Source organism: Opisthocomus hoazin, chromosome 7, assembly GCF_030867145.1.
Source record: "Opisthocomus hoazin isolate bOpiHoa1 chromosome 7, bOpiHoa1.hap1, whole genome shotgun sequence".
NCBI classification, from domain to species: domain Eukaryota; kingdom Metazoa; phylum Chordata; class Aves; order Opisthocomiformes; family Opisthocomidae; genus Opisthocomus; species Opisthocomus hoazin.
In genome coordinates, this window is record NC_134420.1 from 48,737,338 (window position 1) to 48,756,032 (window position 18,695).

The 18,695-nt window shown below is 47.4% G+C and overlaps 1 protein-coding gene across 3 annotated transcripts in view; it reads left to right on the top strand.

Moving 5' to 3' along the window:
* Positions 1–18,695, top strand: part of ESRRB (estrogen related receptor beta) — a 143,253-nt gene that overhangs the window by 121,163 nt on the left and 3,395 nt on the right. For all 3 annotated transcript variants that reach the window (XM_075425673.1, XM_075425674.1, XM_009939241.2), the window contains 3 exons: positions 8,215–8,325; positions 8,976–9,137; positions 15,128–15,397. In XM_075425673.1, coding sequence (XP_075281788.1) covers positions 8,215–8,325; positions 8,976–9,137; positions 15,128–15,397 — 543 coding nt within the window. The remainder of the gene's footprint in view (positions 1–8,214; positions 8,326–8,975; positions 9,138–15,127; positions 15,398–18,695) is intronic.

Sequence of the window (18,695 nt, forward strand, 5' to 3'; positions counted from 1 at the left end):
TCAACAGCAGAGTTCCTTTCCAGCAACATAACCAAATGGAGTGTGTTTCATTTCTGTTTTCAACTGAAAGAATCTTTCAATGGAGTAAAGTGTTTCCAGCAACCTCTCCCCTCTACCTCCTGCCCCGATCCCGTCTTCCAGACCATGTGTTCTCAAAAAGATATTTGATTTCAGTGAAAGCTCAGCTGACATCCCTGCAATATGCTCGGGTTCTTGCTTTGTGCTTCCTGGGAAGGATGAAGGCTCCTCCGGGGATTCTGGGTAATTGGGTTAGTGGCCAGCTCATGTCAGGAAATTAAAAGGCAGCCCCGATCAGGTTACTGCTGCATGCGATTTAATGGCTTTGTATTCATAGAGTATTCTGCCTCCAGCCGGTGTCAGAAATATCACTACTGGAGACATCCAAAGAAAAAAGAGAATGAAAAATTATTTTTCTTCCTCTAAAATACCCCTGTGTCTAAAAGCAGGCAAGCAACCCCCTGTCCTTTGAAACAGGATCTCCAGGTGCAGTGCGTGGCATCTTGATGTCTATATCATCCACACCCAACTATGCTCCAAGACATGAATTGAAAATTTGTGATGTGTCTGGGGCTGGACTGGGTGATGGCATGACACAGCGCATGTGCTGCCTTTGGCAGGGTGATGATAGTTCTCCAAAGAGGAGGCATCCAGTGGATGGGCTGTCCACAAAGTGCACATTGTGCTGATGGCACTTGATACCTGTTTTCTGGCCATAAGACTGATGAATCCAGGACCCTCCCCACATCTTCTGCCATATCCAGTGGCTCATGAATCTGTTTAGTTTGGTTCATGCCATTCATTTTGAATTATTAATCTGCCTAGGTTCTTGCCACATCTAACTAACTAAATCTCCATTCTATCAAATGTGAAGTCCAGGCTCCATCGAAGTACATCTATGTGGATTCAGGGAGGCATCACCTCTACACAGGTTTATGATAAACACTGTGCATTCTGCCACCAGAAATTGTGCTTAGTCCTTTTGTAACATGTACAGAAAAGAGGAAGCTGATAAAAGCTACAACCGTCCAGGGATGTTTAGACCCCAACCACTGTGCTACAAGCTTTTAGACAGTTCTGACAACAGGGTAGGTAAGATCCTCTGAGGTGAACAAGAGTGCGGTGGGACTGAATGTATGTCCCACTGCTCTACAGTAATTTAAGGCATGTGCATCAACATGTTCACAGCCTCTGGAGACCAGTGTTCACCAGTGACTCAGCTCTGCCAAGATTCTCAGTCCCATCTCCTGACTCACCTTCGAAGACTGTGACCCTTGGGCTGCAGAGTATCCTGAGAGAGTCTTTACTCAGAACTGCCTGCCACAGCTGGTCTAATTTAAGAATTAAATAACAAATGGGCACTACTAGTTCTTAGTGTTGGAAAAGCCACTGCTGTGGTGAGGACTTCAGGAGAGACTTCAAGGCTGCAAGACCCAAGCAGAGTTGCTCTAAGAGGCTGTCCAAAGCAGCAGCAGCATGCTGTATTGGTGGGTCTAACTCCCTCACCTCTGTGGATCTCCATCACAAGTGGGCCTCTCTCCATCCAGTGGTGGGACCCTCTCCATTATGTCATGTATCTAAGAATTTGGTTCTTGGTCCATGCTTATGCTCCTCTACCTGTTACAGAAGGCTCGTATGCTCTACCTAAATAGACTGAGACAGAAAGCTGGGCTAGAGAAAGCATTGGTTTGACCCTGCAGGGGTTCCCTTGGTAGTCAATGTAGAGAAGTATCTGTTATCACTCCTCCTCAGGTAAGTGTGAAGCTAGTGAGATGAATGTAGAGGTACCTCCCTCTCTCTGGTGCCTCTCAAGGGAGCCCAGATGCACAGAAGGGACCTATCAAAGTCTAAAGTAAGGTGAGTTAAATCACATCCAGGGCTGCAGGTTTCTCTAGGCAGCAAACACCCCTTTAGGGATTTAGCTCTGAGCGCTACCTCTTGGAAAGGCAGTGAGGCTGGGGCCTTGTCATCTTTTAGGTCCTTTTGTGAAAGGCATCCTTGGTCTTTTCCTGCTTTTACACAATGCCCCTCAGCCTGCTGCTGTGCAGGCATTGCTTCCATGGGTGACATAGCCAGTACACCTGCTGTCCTGCTTCAGACTTCAGAGGGCTGGGAAGGGAAGCAGTCAAAGGAGAATGTTTGCATGGATCATGAACACAGGGTGAGTGTGTGGGTGTGGGGGTTATTACAGAGAGCTGAACAAGGTACTGAAATATTCTTTATTCCCATCTGCCCTTGCAGTGCTTGTTAATTCCTGACTTTCAGGGTGATTGGGGGGCAAAGTGAGAGGGACTCAGCACGGGAAGGAAGTTGAGAGACAACAATGGCTAATGCTGCAGAAACACCTCTGCAGCACTGGCAGCCATGCAGCTGGCATTGGCAGAGAAGAAGGGTTGGTTTGCAAGCTGTGTGGGTTACACCAGATCCTGTACATTTTGAGCCAACCCCCTGGGACATGCTGCTTGTGTTTCTGTGTGTGAGGAGCAAGGGCACCTTGTGCCACTGCTCCAAGGTGTGTGACAGCCCCTGGTGCCAGGTATCGTCAGGCATCACAGGGCTAACCTGTCGCTATGAGTCCGGGGACTCTTTAGCCAGACAGACAGCAAAGGAGCTTTCCTACCCAACAAACATATCCCTGGAAACATCAGAAGTGGAGCAGGCTGCAATGTCCTGCTTGAACTGATCTAATCTCTGTAGGCCCCTGTAACATGGGAGATCGATTTTTCAACTCCACTGCCCCCCTCCCCAGGCGAGTTCCCCGCTCTCCCATTGCAAGTGTGACTCCCAGGCTTGCTGACCTGCACCATGCTAGTTGCTGGGTTTTTCTGGCATGCTGACCAGCGGACCCTCAAGTCGCTTTCCTGTCTTTCAAATGAGTTGGGTAATTGCACCGGTCATGTACCAGGAGATTTTCCTGGGGCTGGCCTCTTTTTGCAGCAGTGTAAGAGCCTAATGGTATAAAGGGGTCTTTACCCCTTCCCATGCTGGAATCTCAGAGTAACAAAAGAGAGCCTAGTCAAGCTGCAGCCTCTCCATTCCTGTTAGACAGAGATGTCTTTCTAGTCTATGTCTTTCCCCATCTTGGCAAGCCTAACTTTTACAGTCATTGCTGCTCTCTGTTTCCTTGATAGGCCTCCTCCTGGCTCACTCATCCCATCGGCATGTCCTGTTGTCTCTCCTGAAGTTCAGAGCAGAAAGGGAGAGAGAAACTCTGTGGGACACACCTTGGGCACAACCCTTCTCCCTTCCTTTCTTCTCTGCTCTTGGCCTACACCTTCCAGCTTCCTTGGGCAGTACCAGTCCATGTACTTTAGACTGCAGCTCCTGGGGAAAAGGGCATCGCTGTTAGCTGCAGAGCACCACCCCTGCTCAGACCCTGGAACAGCAAGCAGGCTGCATTGGTGCAGAAACTGCAGCTCAAGGGTTAGGTGGGCAGTGGGCACAGGACCTGGGTGTCATATCGGGGAAGATCAGCACGAGTAGCCCTGTGGGCATTGCTCCCTGGCCTGCACTTGCCCGGTATTCCCTTTGGTTGTGTCCTTCTTGGTCTAGGCACATATTGTACCATGCAAACCCTGTAGCTTGGCTCCTCCTGTAGCTCTTTTGGCAAGATAGATCTTTCTGTTCCTATCAATTTGTGGGCATGTGATAGGACTCGATGGAAAGTGAGGTGAGGCTAGTAATTTGATGCGACAGCTGATATTGGGCCTAGACTGCATTTCCCACTGGCCAGGGCTGAGCTTCACAGAGCTTTTAAGAGTATTTTTAGTCCCCAGAAAATAAAAGAGAAACTAAACCTGACTCTGTGTGCTGTTGCCTCTGCATACTCGGCTATTTTTACTTCCGACGGACTCGGCCTGGGTCCAGCTTTTAAAAAAAGCTGGAATTATTTTACTTCCATTAAGAAAAAAACCCCAAAGCCTGATGTTATCAAGTCAGCAAGGGGACATCTGATCCCAAAGTTGTCGGGCAGACGTCTCTCCAAGGGGCATGTCAGAGAAATGCAGGGAGCTTGAACAGATCAGCAGATCAGCTCTCCCACTGCAGAGGCTTGCTGCTGGCACAGACCTCTCTGCAAGAGTACTTGGAACACGAGTGGCACCCACAGGACACTGAGAAAACTGACATCCCTACCCTAGGCAAAGATGCTAAGCCGAGAAGTCCTGCACAAGTCCTGGCCGTGTCCTCCTCGCTGCCAGGTCAGAGGGGCTCAGGCAGGCTGGCGAGCTGAGAGCTGCCAGGGAGCTGGGACTCGATCCTTGTGGCAGACACTGGCATCAGCTCCATGCCTGGGTCAGATGGGGTGGCAGGGTCCCTCAAAACATAACAAGATTCAATGAACAGCAGCATTTCCTTGCAACACAGGGGAGTGGGAGCAGAGGGGAAGTTTCCAGCACAGACACCATTCATTTGTGAAGGAGCAGCTACCAGAAAGGTAGGTTATCAAGGGGTGGTACCTCCCGAACTTTGCCCTATACTGTTGCATCTCCCTTTGTGTAAGCAAGCCCTCCCTTCTTTGCTGCTCTAGCAGACCCTCATTGCTGATATTGTCAGGAAGGGGGGTCTGGGAGTGCCTATGGTGGTGGCAGTTTTGTACGATGAGTGCCTTCTCTCCTGGGAACTGGCCAGTTGTGAGAGGTGGGTTTGTGCAGGAGCTGGAAGGCAACTGCTTTCTCTTGCTGCTGCCTTATTGTCAGGCTGTGGCACCAAACCCTGTGTAAGGGACCAGCTGCACCTTGTAAGTGGCTGCTGCACCTTGCAGTGCACCTTGCTCAGGTGGCTGTATGTTTGGTGCGAAATCCACCCTTGGGATTACAGTGTATGTACCACTCAGCCTTGCTCCAGCCCTCCCTCTCTCATCAGTCTTCTCCTTACACTCTCTCACTTCCATTCATATCTCAGTTTACATCCTCCTCCATTTCTTCTCTGCTCATTGCTCTCCTTCATGCTGCTTCTCTCAGCTCACTCACGGCACCTCTTCACACCATTTTATTGTCCTTTAATGTCCCTCTCAGAGCTGCATTGTAACCAGCCTGCCTATCTTAAAATCAACCACCAAGGAAATCAAAGTAGAGCAGCAGGCATTAGCAAGCCACCCAAATACCACAGGCCAGTACCAGGTCCTGATTTCTGGCCATGCCCTTTCCTTCCATCTAGATATGACCCATCAGGTTGTCAGATCTTTGGGAAGGGATTTTGCCATGACGCTTATGTCTGGAGTGTCACAGTCAGGGACTCAGGGGTTGAAATGCTTTTGTTTGCTGTAGCACCTGCAGGTCGCTGCACACAGCAAATGGCGCTGGGATGCACTATGTAGGGGTCAGCCTGTTCAGCAGCTCTGTGGCTGGAGCAATGACGGCAGGGCAGAGTAGTGGCTCTGCAAATGCTGATTGAAAACATTTGCCTCAAGGAGTGTCACGCAGGATGGGGAACAAGAGGAGGACAAACGTTCAAAATTAACAAGCCAAAGTCCTCGGGTAAACAGACCTCTGTCTGCTCAGGGAGGGAAGGAGGGATGGAGGGTAAATCTTTCTGCGTCTCTCTTATCTTTTTTTAATGCACTTAAGTCCTTTGTGTCCTTATAATCTGATTGAGGGTCCCTAATACTGCTGCAACCTGTGCAGCCATCGGTCTGCCAAGCACTGAGGATGGCATGCTTCTCCTTGGGAGAAGGAAACGAGCTCTTTCCTCCATGTCCTCCTTACTGCTTCCAGTCCCCCCTCCCTGCTGCTGATCAAACTGCACGGCAAAAGTGTCCTGGAGCGCTGTGTGTTGGTTTCTCCGGGGCTGCGAATAGCATCTCCCAGCACCAATGACATCCTGCCCACTGGCATGAGGCAATAGACCTCCCCTGTGACTCTTCTTCTGCGAAGGGTCCTGGGGAGCTGTGATTCAGGCCTGAAGTCCTGCAGCCTGTTCTACATTCCTCCATAATCTTTGAACAGTGTATTCCTGACACTTCTAACTTACACACCTGGTTACTTGGTTTTCTGGCAGTTCCTGAAATTTGTTGTCTCTGCCTCCGCCTCCTCTTCTGCCTTATAGGTAGGTGTCATTCATTCAGCAGAGCATGGAATAGAGGTCTTATTTCTTAAGAAACCAGGGCACATTTATAGAGAGAAAGAAATCATGGATGGAAATGAAAGTTTCCTGCTTTGTCCAGGACTTTATTGGTGCTGTTCTTCAGGGATCTCCCTAGATAATCTCAGGTTTGGGATTCCTTTTCTCTGCCCTTTCCGAAATCACTGTCTGGAACATATTGGGGCTCGCAGGAAGGAGTCTTGCTCACAGGCTGCCTGCTGCTGGGAATAGAGGTAAAAGAAGCAATGGACAATGTTTTCAGAAACACTACCATTTAATGGAATAGAAAGATGGTACTTAGGCGTAGGGATGTCAGTGAATTCTCCACACAGAGTGAGAAAATAAAAATGGGTCAGGGGAAGGAAATTACACAGTGTGATATGAGTTCACCTATTCGGCTTCATTCTTTCCCTCCATCTTAGTATCTGCCATCCTCCCATAGCAGCCACTTGCAGCAGCAGTTCCTTTGCTCTGGAGAGCTCCAGGTCTGCCCATTCCTGCTTCTCCTGCTCAATGGGAGCAGCAGGACTCTTAAAAGGGAGCGGCATTAATAACACCATGCCTATGAGCCTCTGTCCCCACACACCATGGCTTACAGGTAATGCTACCTAGACCTCCACATGGGTGCTGCTACTGCTGGAGATATTTTGCTGTCAGACTGTATAACTGAGTGCTGGTGGCCTAGTTGGTGTTGGTTATTCTTGCTGTTGGGCAGCTGTTGGTACTGTCTGTCATTCAGGCTGGTTTGGGTGCTCCAGCCACAGAAAGTATCAGTGTCTAGATGTTGCGGCAAGTAACGGCTTCATGTGGTGCAAGTGGGCCTGGTGTGAGCATTACAGCAAAAACTTTGTCTTTTCCATGACATAGTAAGTAAGTGTGGCATTGAAACGCACAGTGTGACAGACATGCCGCTTTGTAGGGTAGAGTATTTGTCAGCAGACTGCAGGTTTTTTCAGGTGTACAAGCTGTTCAAAAAGCATCACTTCAGAACTGATTTGGAGTGTTTGCTTTTAGTTGTTTGTGTTTATGTAGTGGATTGATTGCAAAATATTAATGGCTTGATGTGATTAGTAAGTGTATCACATAATTGGTTTCTGTGATCAGACTAGATAAACTCACATGTGTTCCTAAGGAAGTACTTGTATAGTGTAAATTCAAATTTTTGTTCTGTTTGAATGCTCCTACATTTACCTTGAAAGATTTTTTTTTTTTTTTGCAATAGCAGTTTCTCCCAGCAAGACTGAGTTACCCCAGTTTCACAAGAACTGATTACCAGAGATGAATGGCCAGAAATAACTGACAATTTGACAAATATCTATGGCTTTTTTTCACAATTTTTTTTAACATTGTATTTTGTACTAATACAGCAGTTGAGCTGCTATTCCTGGTCTGTTGATGCTGCTGTGGTTTTTTGCATGGTGACAATCACTAGTGGTTCCCAGTCACTGGGAACTTTTTTCAATGTGCTATTTGCAGTTTGCTTCACCACATTTTGAAAGAGCTCCAACAAATTCTTCCAGTGTGTCCCTACTTCAGCTTTATCATTTCTTTATTGTAGTGGAGGTTGTTTCAGTTTATTTGGGTTCTGCTTTTACTGTAGTTGCCTTACCTGATCAAGGCTGAGACATCTTTGTTGAATTCATAGTTCATAATTATTTTCTATAGGTCACTTTTTTCCAAATATAAACAGTGAGAGGTCACAGAACATTTAACTTCTCTTTTTTTAAGAACAGTCTAAAAGCTTATTTTTGTAACTGCAGGTTGAATTGACATTTAAGTCTTTCTTTTCAAAAGCAAGATCATCTAGAGGGCATTGAGGTCTGAAGCTTTGCATTTGCTAATCAGATTGATGGTGATTCAAGAGTTTGAATGGGTTAATTTCTGCCTTTATTAATGTCTTGAATGAAAGTAAACCTCACAGCAGCATGGTTACAGCTGGAGGCAGTCTAGCTGATATTATTGGGATTGCTAGGTTCAGCTGAGATCTCGAGTGTTTGGGAGAGGGAAACTCCCTAGAGTGTGGGGAACATCTTACTTAGTGAATTTTAGCATCTGCATATCAAGGTTCCCTGGGGCACTAAGGAATCATGAGGATTTATCTTGTTTTACCTGCAGGTGTTCGTCTGGATCGAGTCCGTGGAGGCCGTCAGAAATACAAGAGGAGACTGGATTCTGAGAGTAGCACTTATCTGAGCTTGCAGATCCCTCCCCCGGCTAAAAAGCCACGTACGTATTTGTCTTGAGTTGTGGTTCTCTGAGCAACCACTAAGTTTCTTTTTATTGGTCTCCCAAAACATACAGTGGAGCAGTTATCTCTCCTGATTCCCGTATCAGTCACCAGCACTAGGATCTTTTTCTTATGATCATAGTGCAGAGATAAATTAGGCAGGCCTAAGGTACAGCCCAGGTGCTGTATTCATTGTGCCTGGCATTAAATGCCAGACCTTTCATAGGACATTATGTAAATCCATTTAGTGATATTCTAATTTTTCCTGTATCCAAGCTATGTTAACAAAACTGGTGCCATGCTGATTCCTCTCTCCCATACTACACATAGTCCTCTCAACTTTTTCACATCCCACCAACTGATTATTTGTGCCTCCTCCTCCTCTCGTTGGACCTACCTGAGGCAATGGCTGACAACCTTAGAGTAGCTTTCTGCTTTTGTCATTCCTGTACAGAGCTGGCTTGGCATAGGCAGATCACTGCAGCTTGCGTAGCTGCAGTGTAGTCTTCTCTTGTTGCAACCAAAACCATGTCTGAGGTCCTGGGCTCTATAATCATGTCTTATGCCAGAAAAGTCCTTCTAGAAATGACTGTTATGACACCTTATGTCAGGAGAGATACGACAACAGCTTCTCCTTTGAAATGTGCAGTGACTAAGATCGTCTCCCACTTGCTGGTGGCTGAGCCAGAGAAGATTTATGCCATGCCTGATCCAACCATGCCGGAGAGTGACATCAAAGCCCTGACAACCCTCTGTGACCTGGCAGACAGGGAACTGGTGGTGATCATTGGCTGGGCAAAGCACATCCCAGGTAAACAAGGGATATAAGTGTGTAAACATGAACAGCAAAGGGAGCTATTATTGATCATTGTGCTTTATCAGTTTTGTCTTCAACCAGAATTTTTACATATAGTGATGGGTGGACATTACTGTCACAGAAAACTGCTTGTGGTGGGCTCTCGCTGGTAACAAATTCCAATATAGCCCGTGGTGTAGGTGTGTAAATTGATGAGTGTATGTATGCATGCCCTGGGATTATGCAGAAGGCTTTGAGATGATATGATAAAGCTCTTGGTTGTACCTGGCATAGAGTGGCACAGTGAAAGTATTTGGGAAACAGCCCTTGGGATGGTACGGTGGATTTTCGTGGTTTTGGACTGCATCAACATGACCTGGGTCTGTTGTGCTTACAGATGAATAAATATTATGGCAGTGACTGGACTTTCCTACTAATGACAAGGCAGATACCCACCCTGTCTTTAGTGGGCATTCTTTTGTCAAAGAAGGACAAAAGGAAAGCTTCTGTCATACTGGATTCGTCACAGAACAAGTCCCATTGGGGTGGAGGACATACTCACTATTGTCAGTGAATCTCCAGGCTTCTGTGCTAAAAAATGATGAGGACAACTTATTGGCAGTGTGACTGGCCTCAAAGGCTCGCTGACTATATCCAATGAGTGCCTGTACGATTGAGTGACATAGCAAGTGTCTCACACCTGCAGGTAGGATGGACGCAGGCTGAAAGAGCAGACATGGCCCTCAAGGGGGTTCTGGGGACAAAGATTTGGACTGGAAAGGGAAAATTCTCCCTCTCTCTAGTTCCCCCCCTTGTCCCCCCCGCCAAAAATGGGTAGGTTGGATTTGAGTGTGGAGTACGTGGGCCAGGGAAGTTAGGGGATATCCTTGGGGCTTACATGGCTGCTTTCCAAAGACTGCTTCAGACACTTGCTGTGAACAGCTCACTACAGCTATCTCCTGCCTTCTGTCCCCCTGCCTCGTGTCAGGAGAATATCTGAGGCTCCGCCACGGGATCACAGGATTTAACCCATATTGCACGTTGCCTGTCTTCCACTGCGTCGGTCTGTTTTCTTGCTTTGCTTCTTGGCTTTAAGTTCATCCTTGTTTGGTGAGGCATCTTAGCATGAGTGATCAGACAGTTTAGTTCTCCCATATGTTTTGTTTCTCTTTGTGCTCCTCTTTTGGCTTTTTGGTGGCTGCATCTCTGTCTTCAGAGGAAGTATTTCTCCTGTGACTCAAGGGTTAGTGGTTTCCTGGCCTATATGGAATATGGACTGTTAAATGGCGGGACTATGAAGTCTGGAGAAACTTATTCAGCACAGTGTTTCTGAGTAGAGGTTAATCTCAGTGGTGCCCTTCTTACACGAGATCTGCAGTATCTGCGGGATTGCACCCATCACTAGTGCTGGAATCCATCTGGGGCTGATTCATCACGAGTGGGGTTACAGTGCCGATTAGGCAACTCAGCCTGGATTGCTCTACTAACCCAGTACTTGGGGTGTTAACAGGAATGGTTTTAATACCATGCAATTAGCTGCTGCGGCTGTTCAGTGAAGTGGCGTTGCATGTTCTTCTAACCTTGGCTATTTCTGTTTGCACAGGGTGCCCTGCTGTAGTTTCTTAGCTTGTGGTTGTGGGATGAGTGTGGGTTGCTCAGCTCCGAGTTCCTACAGAGTTTTCTGGCCTGCCATGATGATACTATCCCAGAACAGGAGTATAGTAGAGATTACTCCTGCACTGTGAAAGGGGCTCTTCCTCTCCTTTCTGAAAGGCCGGACATACTTGCCACATTCTCAGTTTTCTCTCTGCTTTTTCCTTTCCTATCAAAGACCCTGCAACACGGTAGCAGCCATCAGCCTGGCACAGTTCAGACCAGCAGCAGTATTATAACAGGACTGTGTGCACAGGAGAGAGCTCAGGGATTGTTACACAAGGGAGCGGTACCAAGAAACACACATAATACAAGACAGTTCCTAAAAATGGAACAAAATACCCTGTAGTTCTGAAACAAATACGAAACATACTGAGTTAGGCAGCAAGGGGGCAGAGCAGGGCAGGGCCAGGAGGCTGCCAGGTGCCTAGATTATCCATGCCAGGTATTTCTGCCTTCCAAGGATTTCGAGCAAAATAAGACATTGCTTCCTGTGTGCATGAACTCTTGGACAGAGAGGGATGGAGAAAGGAACAAACACCACATATTCCTGCCTTATATTTGCACTGGCATTAGTAAAGAACAGTGTGACTGTAAAGTCATATCAGCTGTTCAGGATCCCGGGTGTCAGCACAAACTTCTCCCCCATAGTGCTAGCAAATAAAACCAGTTAAGCTTAAGGACACTCTCCTGTGATAACAAGAAAGCATGATTTAATGGTGTTTGGCAAGTGTTATTAGCTCAATAGCCTTATTAGCCATTAGCTCAAAAGCCATACTTAGCCAATGTGGAGTTGTCCCCTTCTGTATGAGGCCCCCTCCGCACTACTCACCGTCCTCCCTGTGCTAATTGTCTTTGAACAACATCTACCTTTTCTGTGTGCCTTGATGCAGGGAGACAAGACTTCTCTCGAGAGGTGACGATGAAGGCACTCCCAGGGTAGCTGTTGTGCTGTTCTCACTAGGAGGACGATAGTACTAGCACAGAATGAAATATGGCAAGTGGAGTGACAGCAGCTGTGTCTGGAGTGGCCTCAGATCCTATAATTACATCTCCCTTTATTACCTCTGCTAATGGCCCTCCAGGATGACAGAAATGATAATAAATTAACAGATTATGAACTCCACTTGCCACAAATTATGTGACTTTTTTTTTTTAATTCTGGGAGCTCCCACTGCCAAACCACTCTGAAATAAAAAAAAAAAAATCACAAAAAATAAAAAACCTGAATGTCACATCAGCTATTGCAAATAAAACCTCTTTTCTCAACCTGCATCTGGGAAGGAGGGAAACACTCATGCAGCTCTGTGCTAGAGACAGAGACTTGTCTTTTGGCAGCCTAGGGATGGCAGTGGAACATTCAGCACCTTTCAGGATTGGATCTGAGAAAAGCAGCAAGAAACAGATCACTGAGAGCACTTTCTGGATGTTGTGTCATCAAACAGCTCAGGAATGCAAAGGGGCTGGACTCTATCCTGGGAGCTGTAAGATGGCAATGCAGCTGAATTGCACAACTAGAGGTTCTCCAGTGTTACAGTCCTACAATGGCAAGCCTGTGATTTTGGCTGGGTGAAATTAGCATTTACCTTTCCTGATCTCCAGTTTTATAGCATGGGAGAGCCCAGGTTATGTGATCTTCCCTTGCCTGTGCAGACTGCAATGATCCAGGCACAGTCCTCCAGCCCTCGCACTCTATATGTGTAAGCACTGGTGGAAAAGGGTCCCGATTCTGTCAGATGAAAGTCCAAGCTTGGCACAGCAGCACTCCCTCCCTCACGCCTGCCTGCTGGAGCTGGAGTTGTTGGCTACCCGGGAGTGCTTCTGACAGGGGGCTTTCCCAGGTGGGTAGGACAATTGCAGCTGGTTCTTCCGGTCTCCTGGCACAGGGTAAATCATGGTCTCTCCTGTGCAGTTCCCACCTGCCGTAACGGCCTCTGGGAAAGAATAATTAACAGAGATGCTGGATGTACAGGCTGCTGCTAGGGTTAAGTCAAATTTACTACTTCATTCTCTAGCAGGAAAGTATGAGCCATCTCTGTCTTGAATCCTCTCACTCCACTACATGACTGTTTCTCAATCTTTAACAAATTTTGTTGGCAGACTGCAGTGAGGCGATGGCATAACCCCTTTTGTAATCCACATGGGGAATAAAGATGCAGAAAGCCCACGAGACTGGCTCGGAAACTGGACTTAGGCAGCAGCCTAAATGCTGGGCTGTTCTCCATGGTCAGAGCCAGGAAAGAGGTGATCAAAGGAGAGATTCCAGGTGCTAGAGACTGTGACAGCGGCTGTGCACAGCACCATTACCCCTGTCTCAGGGCTGACCTCACCAGTTCCATGCGCAGCAAGCAGGAGACGTGGGGAGACAAGGATGCCAAGCCTTCGAGCTGCATCAACCTGCACTTGGACTCAGTCAGGAGGGCTGCATTCAGGAGCAGCACAGTAGTGACTGCAGGAGGTGAGGGGCAAAGGACAAGGCACCCCTGGAGCACTCGCAGCCTGAGCAAGGAGTGGAATCACCAGGTGCAGGGCTACGTGGAGCACAGGCGGTGTCGTACAGGAATTAATCTCACAGTCTTGGAGCTGGATTTGCAGCTCTTCTCCCCAGTAGCCTGGACTCCTCTTTAGCTGTTTCCTCTGGCACTCCTCCCCAATGGTTTATTGATTCTTCCCTCCCACCCACTGCTCCCCTCAGACCTTGCACACACAACACGTGACAGCTGATTGGTATCTGTTAATTAATGTGGCCTGGGGCCTCTTTTCTATTCAGTGGCCTGATAAGGGAAATTGGATGTCCAAGGGCTGCCAGGCCATTATCACCCTTTGCTTCCCCTGGCAACACAAACACAAAACATGGCGTAGTGATAAATAAATACCACTAACCCACCCTTCTGCCTTCCCTTCCCCAGCTGAGATAGTGCAGATAGAAAAAGAGAACCCACAGTCAGTCAATATAGCAATCATCAGCTCTTTTGTTAATTGCCAACTTGATAAAAAGAGAAATCAAATGATCATCATGGTGGCTGGCTACCTAGGCCCAGATGCGGGGCCAGGAACAGTGAGCAGGGATGGCTGTGGGATAAAGGAGTCCCGCTGAGCCTAGCACACAGACAGCAGGGCTCGGAGGCTCCTGGTCGAAGGCTAAAGACCTCACAGCCCTCTTGGTGAGCCCTGAGGCTTAATGAGCATCTAGGGAGAAAATCAGCAGGGGAAGCTGGTGTAGAGCATTGCCCCCTCAGCTGAGGGGTGCCTGGGTGTCCCATTCTCTCACAGCCCTGAGAACCTTTAGACGAAAGGAGCTGCCAAAAGCATAGTCCTTGCCTGTCGGTGCTGGGCAGGGGCTGCCTAGATGAGACCAATACACTCTGCCCGGCATCCCTGTCTGTAATGGCTGTTGCACAGTGCCTGTCTTCCAGGTTCTTCCATGGTCTGGCCTTCAAGGGTGCCTTGCACAGAGGACATAGCAGACACAGCTTTCCTTCCTGCGCACGTTTTCCCCCTCCTCGGGGCAGACAGTGCCTCTGTGTTGGCCTCTCCATTTTCTCAGGTGGGCCCTGGGGTTGTCAGGGTCTATCTCTAGATGGTGATTGCTTTTTCTGTATTTGAGGAGAATGACTTGGTTCACTGCTGGGTGCTGGTTCCATTGCTGCTGTGTTTGGCTGTGATTTAGGTACTTCTATGGTACCATCAAGGTGTTTTTGATGCTGGGCAGGGTTGTTGACAGTGAGGTGCAGAAAGCTGATGGTGTGGAGCTCAGGGAATGATGAGGAATAGAAGAAGATTCTGTTCACAAATGTATTCAGCTTTTGAGTACATTTCGGTGCTCTGTTGTGGCAGGACCTTTTGTCACGTTGGCCAAAATGAGAGACTGTGGTGTGCTTGTAGTTCAGGCCTGTGTCATTCCCTCCTATCCCATCAGAAGCCCTCTTTTCTGCCATCTGGAGCTCTTCTCTGCTCTTTGGTCAGCTGGGGCAGACTAAATACGCTGCAGTACAAAACTACAGAGGAACAGTGAGCAGGACGATGTGGTACAAAACAGTTGTTGCTATAGAAGAAGCAGAGATCATTCAAAAGAGGTTATCATTAGCCTTGGGCTGCTATAAATGCAATCAGAGCATCAGGACTCCTGTTTGAAGCCGTGGTTGGGCATGGGAGCAAAGAGAAGGGTAAGGTCCACGTGTGCTGATTACCGGCAGAGACAGGGTCACTTTAGTAAGCTTTTTTTTTTTTTTTAAAGCAGCAGGCCGGTGGATGAGAGTGCTTGGGGTGAATCCCAGGAAAACTAAGGCCCCCAGGCTCCTAGAGGCTTTGCTGCACACCCATTTGACCCTGCTTGTCTTTTGCTCCATCAGGGTTCTCCAACCTTTCCCTTGGAGACCAGATGAGCCTCCTGCAGAGTGCCTGGATGGAAATCCTCATCCTGGGCATTGTGTACCGCTCCCTGCCGTATGAGGACAAGCTCGTCTATGCTGAGGACTACATCATGGATGAAGAGCACTCTCGTCTGACAGGGCTGCTGGAGCTCTACCTGGCCATCCTGCAACTGGTGCGCCGCTACAAGAAGCTCAAGGTGGAAAAGGAGGAGTTTGTCACGCTCAAAGCTCTGGCCCTCGCCAACTCAGGTACAGCCCTGGCCCAGCCAGCCTCACAATCGGGAAGTCAAAGCCCATGCTGTTATCTGGCCTGGGAGGAAACTGGAGCCTGCTGCCAGAAACTGTGCTCTGCCTGTGTCATGCAACATCCTCAAAGGTCCTCTCTGTCCACAGAGCAGGACCTAAGATGGAGAGCAGGGAGAAATGAGGCTTGCTGCTGCTGGAGCCCCAGCTGTGCGCTGGCCCTGTATTGGGGAGTGGAACCAGGCAGGAATGGGCTGGCTGCCGGTTTCTGGCAACAAAAGAAAGGCTGTAGAGCCCTTCTCCACTCTAGTGTTGTGAGTTCAGAAAAGGGGATGTGGGCCATTCCTGCATCCACCTCAGTAGTGTTGGTCAGTCACAGGAAACAGAGAAACCTTGGTCACATTTCAAATACCACAACAAGCTGTGGGGCTGGGGCTGCCTGGTCCTGCCCTGGAGGTGTTCAGTGACTGCAGACACTGAATTGCCCTTTAACTGGGTGACAGTGTGCATCTGCATGGTAGAGGGTAAGACATGCAGGCAGAAGCCTGATATTGCCTGTTCTGTTTCTTCTTGTGACGAGGATGAGAAAGGCCAGGGCCCTCAGGCCAGTGCCTTCCGTGTCAGCCTGGGGAGGGCTGCAGCCTTCAATCCAGCAGGCTGTGGGAGACACAAGAGGTGCTGTGTGCTGCACACGTTGCACAAAAGCCAGACAAGTGTTTGCTCAGGAGTCCCTTTGGAAAGGAAAATTGCTAAAGCTACTGTGTGACGAGGGCTCCCTCTACATCCCTGGAGTCTCACTGTCTCCCATCAGATCTCCTTGCCAAACTGCATAGTGCAGGATGCAGAATTCGCTCTTGCGCCCAGCAGTGAGTCCAGTATCTGTGTTTTGCTGAAGCCACCTTCCAGAAAGACACTGAGCATGAAGCTGAAGTGATTACAGGAGGCGGAATCTACATCTTTTGTGGTAGCTGACTCTAATAATTAAACGTTGTCTCAGTTTAAAAAAAAAAAAGTCACCATGTCTTTAACGTTAGTTTGCTTGAGTTCAGCCTCCAGATACCAGTCTTTGAGCTGTGTCCTGTGACTCCAGGTCTTTCTTTTTACACCTGACAGTGTGACATGATAAAGTTCCTGTTCCATAGTTGCATTCCTTGGCTATAGATATATTACTTGAAGTGTAAGCAAGTGGTCCAGAATGCTGTGAGGCTGCCCCATCCTCACCATTTTACACCCTTCTGTTCCTCTTTGCCATCCATACTTCTTAGCAGCAGCAATTTTAAAGAAAAACAGAAAATTTACTTACAGCTTATTGATAAAAATGTTGAGTAGCATCTGGTTTTTACTGATCCCTGTGGATTTCCACTAGAAAACTCCTCCTTCAGGGAAGATTCACCACTGATAGCTACTTTGAGATCTGTCATCTAGCCAGTTACTAATCAATTGAAAGTGTGCTTTATTGATATTGCATAGTGCTAATTTTTTAATGAGAATGTCCTGTGGTGCTAAGCCAAGTGCCTTATAAAAGCCTAAGTCTATTGTATCTATGCAGTTAACTTTATCAACCAAACTTGTAATCTCATCAGAGAATGAAATCAGGTTTTTTTGACAAGACCTCTATTCCAAAGTATTGTGTTGACTGGCAGTACTTGTAATACAATCTTTTAATTCTTAATTGAACATCACTTTTTCATCCCCTCCCCTTTATTTTGCCTCGGTTCACATCAGGCTAGCATGGAAATTATCAGAGAAGACCTAGGAAAATATGTGAATTGTTAGAACTTTTCCAGTGATCTTGAATTTCTCAAAAATGCCCAGACTTGTTAATCATTAATCTGCCGTAGCTGGGCCTCAGCCAGCAATTTTAGAACTCTTAAAGCCGAGTTATCCATCTCTGCTGATTTCTGTAAAGGTTGTCCCTAACAGATATCTAACATTATCTTGCACAAACAACAGACTAAGAAGTCTTCATCATCTTCATATAACACAGGTACATACTGCTTTTTTTTTTTCTAAACAGGACAGAAATACTCACTGAGGACTTCTGTCTCCTTTGCACTGCTATTAATAGTTTAATCATTTTTAAGTGAAAAGAGCCCCCCTACAAATGGTCATTTTTCTTCTATTTCTTAAACATTTATAAAATTTCTTTATTGTCCTTAGCCCTTCCAGCCATGGATTTTCCTCCAATGTCCTTCACTTCCCTTATCGATTTTCTACACTTCATAACTTTTGATTCATATAAATTGCTATCTAGTTCCCTTTTTCAATTTCTCATATATTGCTTTTTTAGCTCTAATTGCTGCCTTCACTTTGCCACTGAACCAGGTTGGGCAGATGGCCAAGGATGGCCTGTCTCGATTGTGGGATGGTGGGTTTTGGCCATGTAATCAACTCTTGTTAAAGATCCTACCTCTTGTCTACCAAGAAGGTCACAGGATTAAACAGGGAGAAGGGCTCCTCAGAGAGGCTGAAGTGCTGAGGTGGTGGTTGTGACAGGGTGACTGGAGAAGTGCCACACTGGGACATTTATCTGGACCATGCTATGAGCAGAGACACTGCAGGACCTGAGCCTTGGTGCTGTCAAGTTCCTCAGGGTGCAACAGAAGCACTCTCTGCTGATATTGCTCACTGTGCCATCAGGACTAAGCCCAGAGTAAGCCTTGTGGGACAGACGGTATTGGGAGTGGAGAAACACTGAGCAAAGACAGAGCAGAGCAATCAACACTTATCAGCTGCTTTGGGGTTCTGTTTCCAGCACGGTGAAGTAAAGAAACCAAGGTAAGGGACAGGAGGCACAGGCCAAAGCATGTTCTCAGCTGGAAGGGAAAAGCCATTCTGACTTCACTGGTTTCTCCCAGTGCAGCTATGTAGGAGCATAATCCACAAAAATCCTGCTTTGTTATTCGTATCGAAACATATGAAAGTAAAGTACAAGCTCTCGTTTTTCGTGTAATTAAAGCCTCCCACAACACACACTTAAGGAAGCTAGAACAGGGCAAGTGTATTTTTTGAATGTAGCCTTGACATTCCACCTTCACATTCTTTTCATAAAAGTTATTTTTCTTGGCATATTTTTGACATGGAGTAAGCTTGCAGAGCCTGCATGTATGTGCTTGCATGCAAACAGCTGATGCCTGAACCAATAGGAATGCAGACTTCCTCAGGGCCAGGCCTCAGCTCCCTTGGGTCAGAGACAAGTTTTAAAGCTGAGCACTTAGATTAGCACCTGTGCTGCCTAGACCTGCTTTGTGCCTTGCCTCCCCTATAGATAAATTCCTGAATTTTCACTATCCCTGCTGGGTGT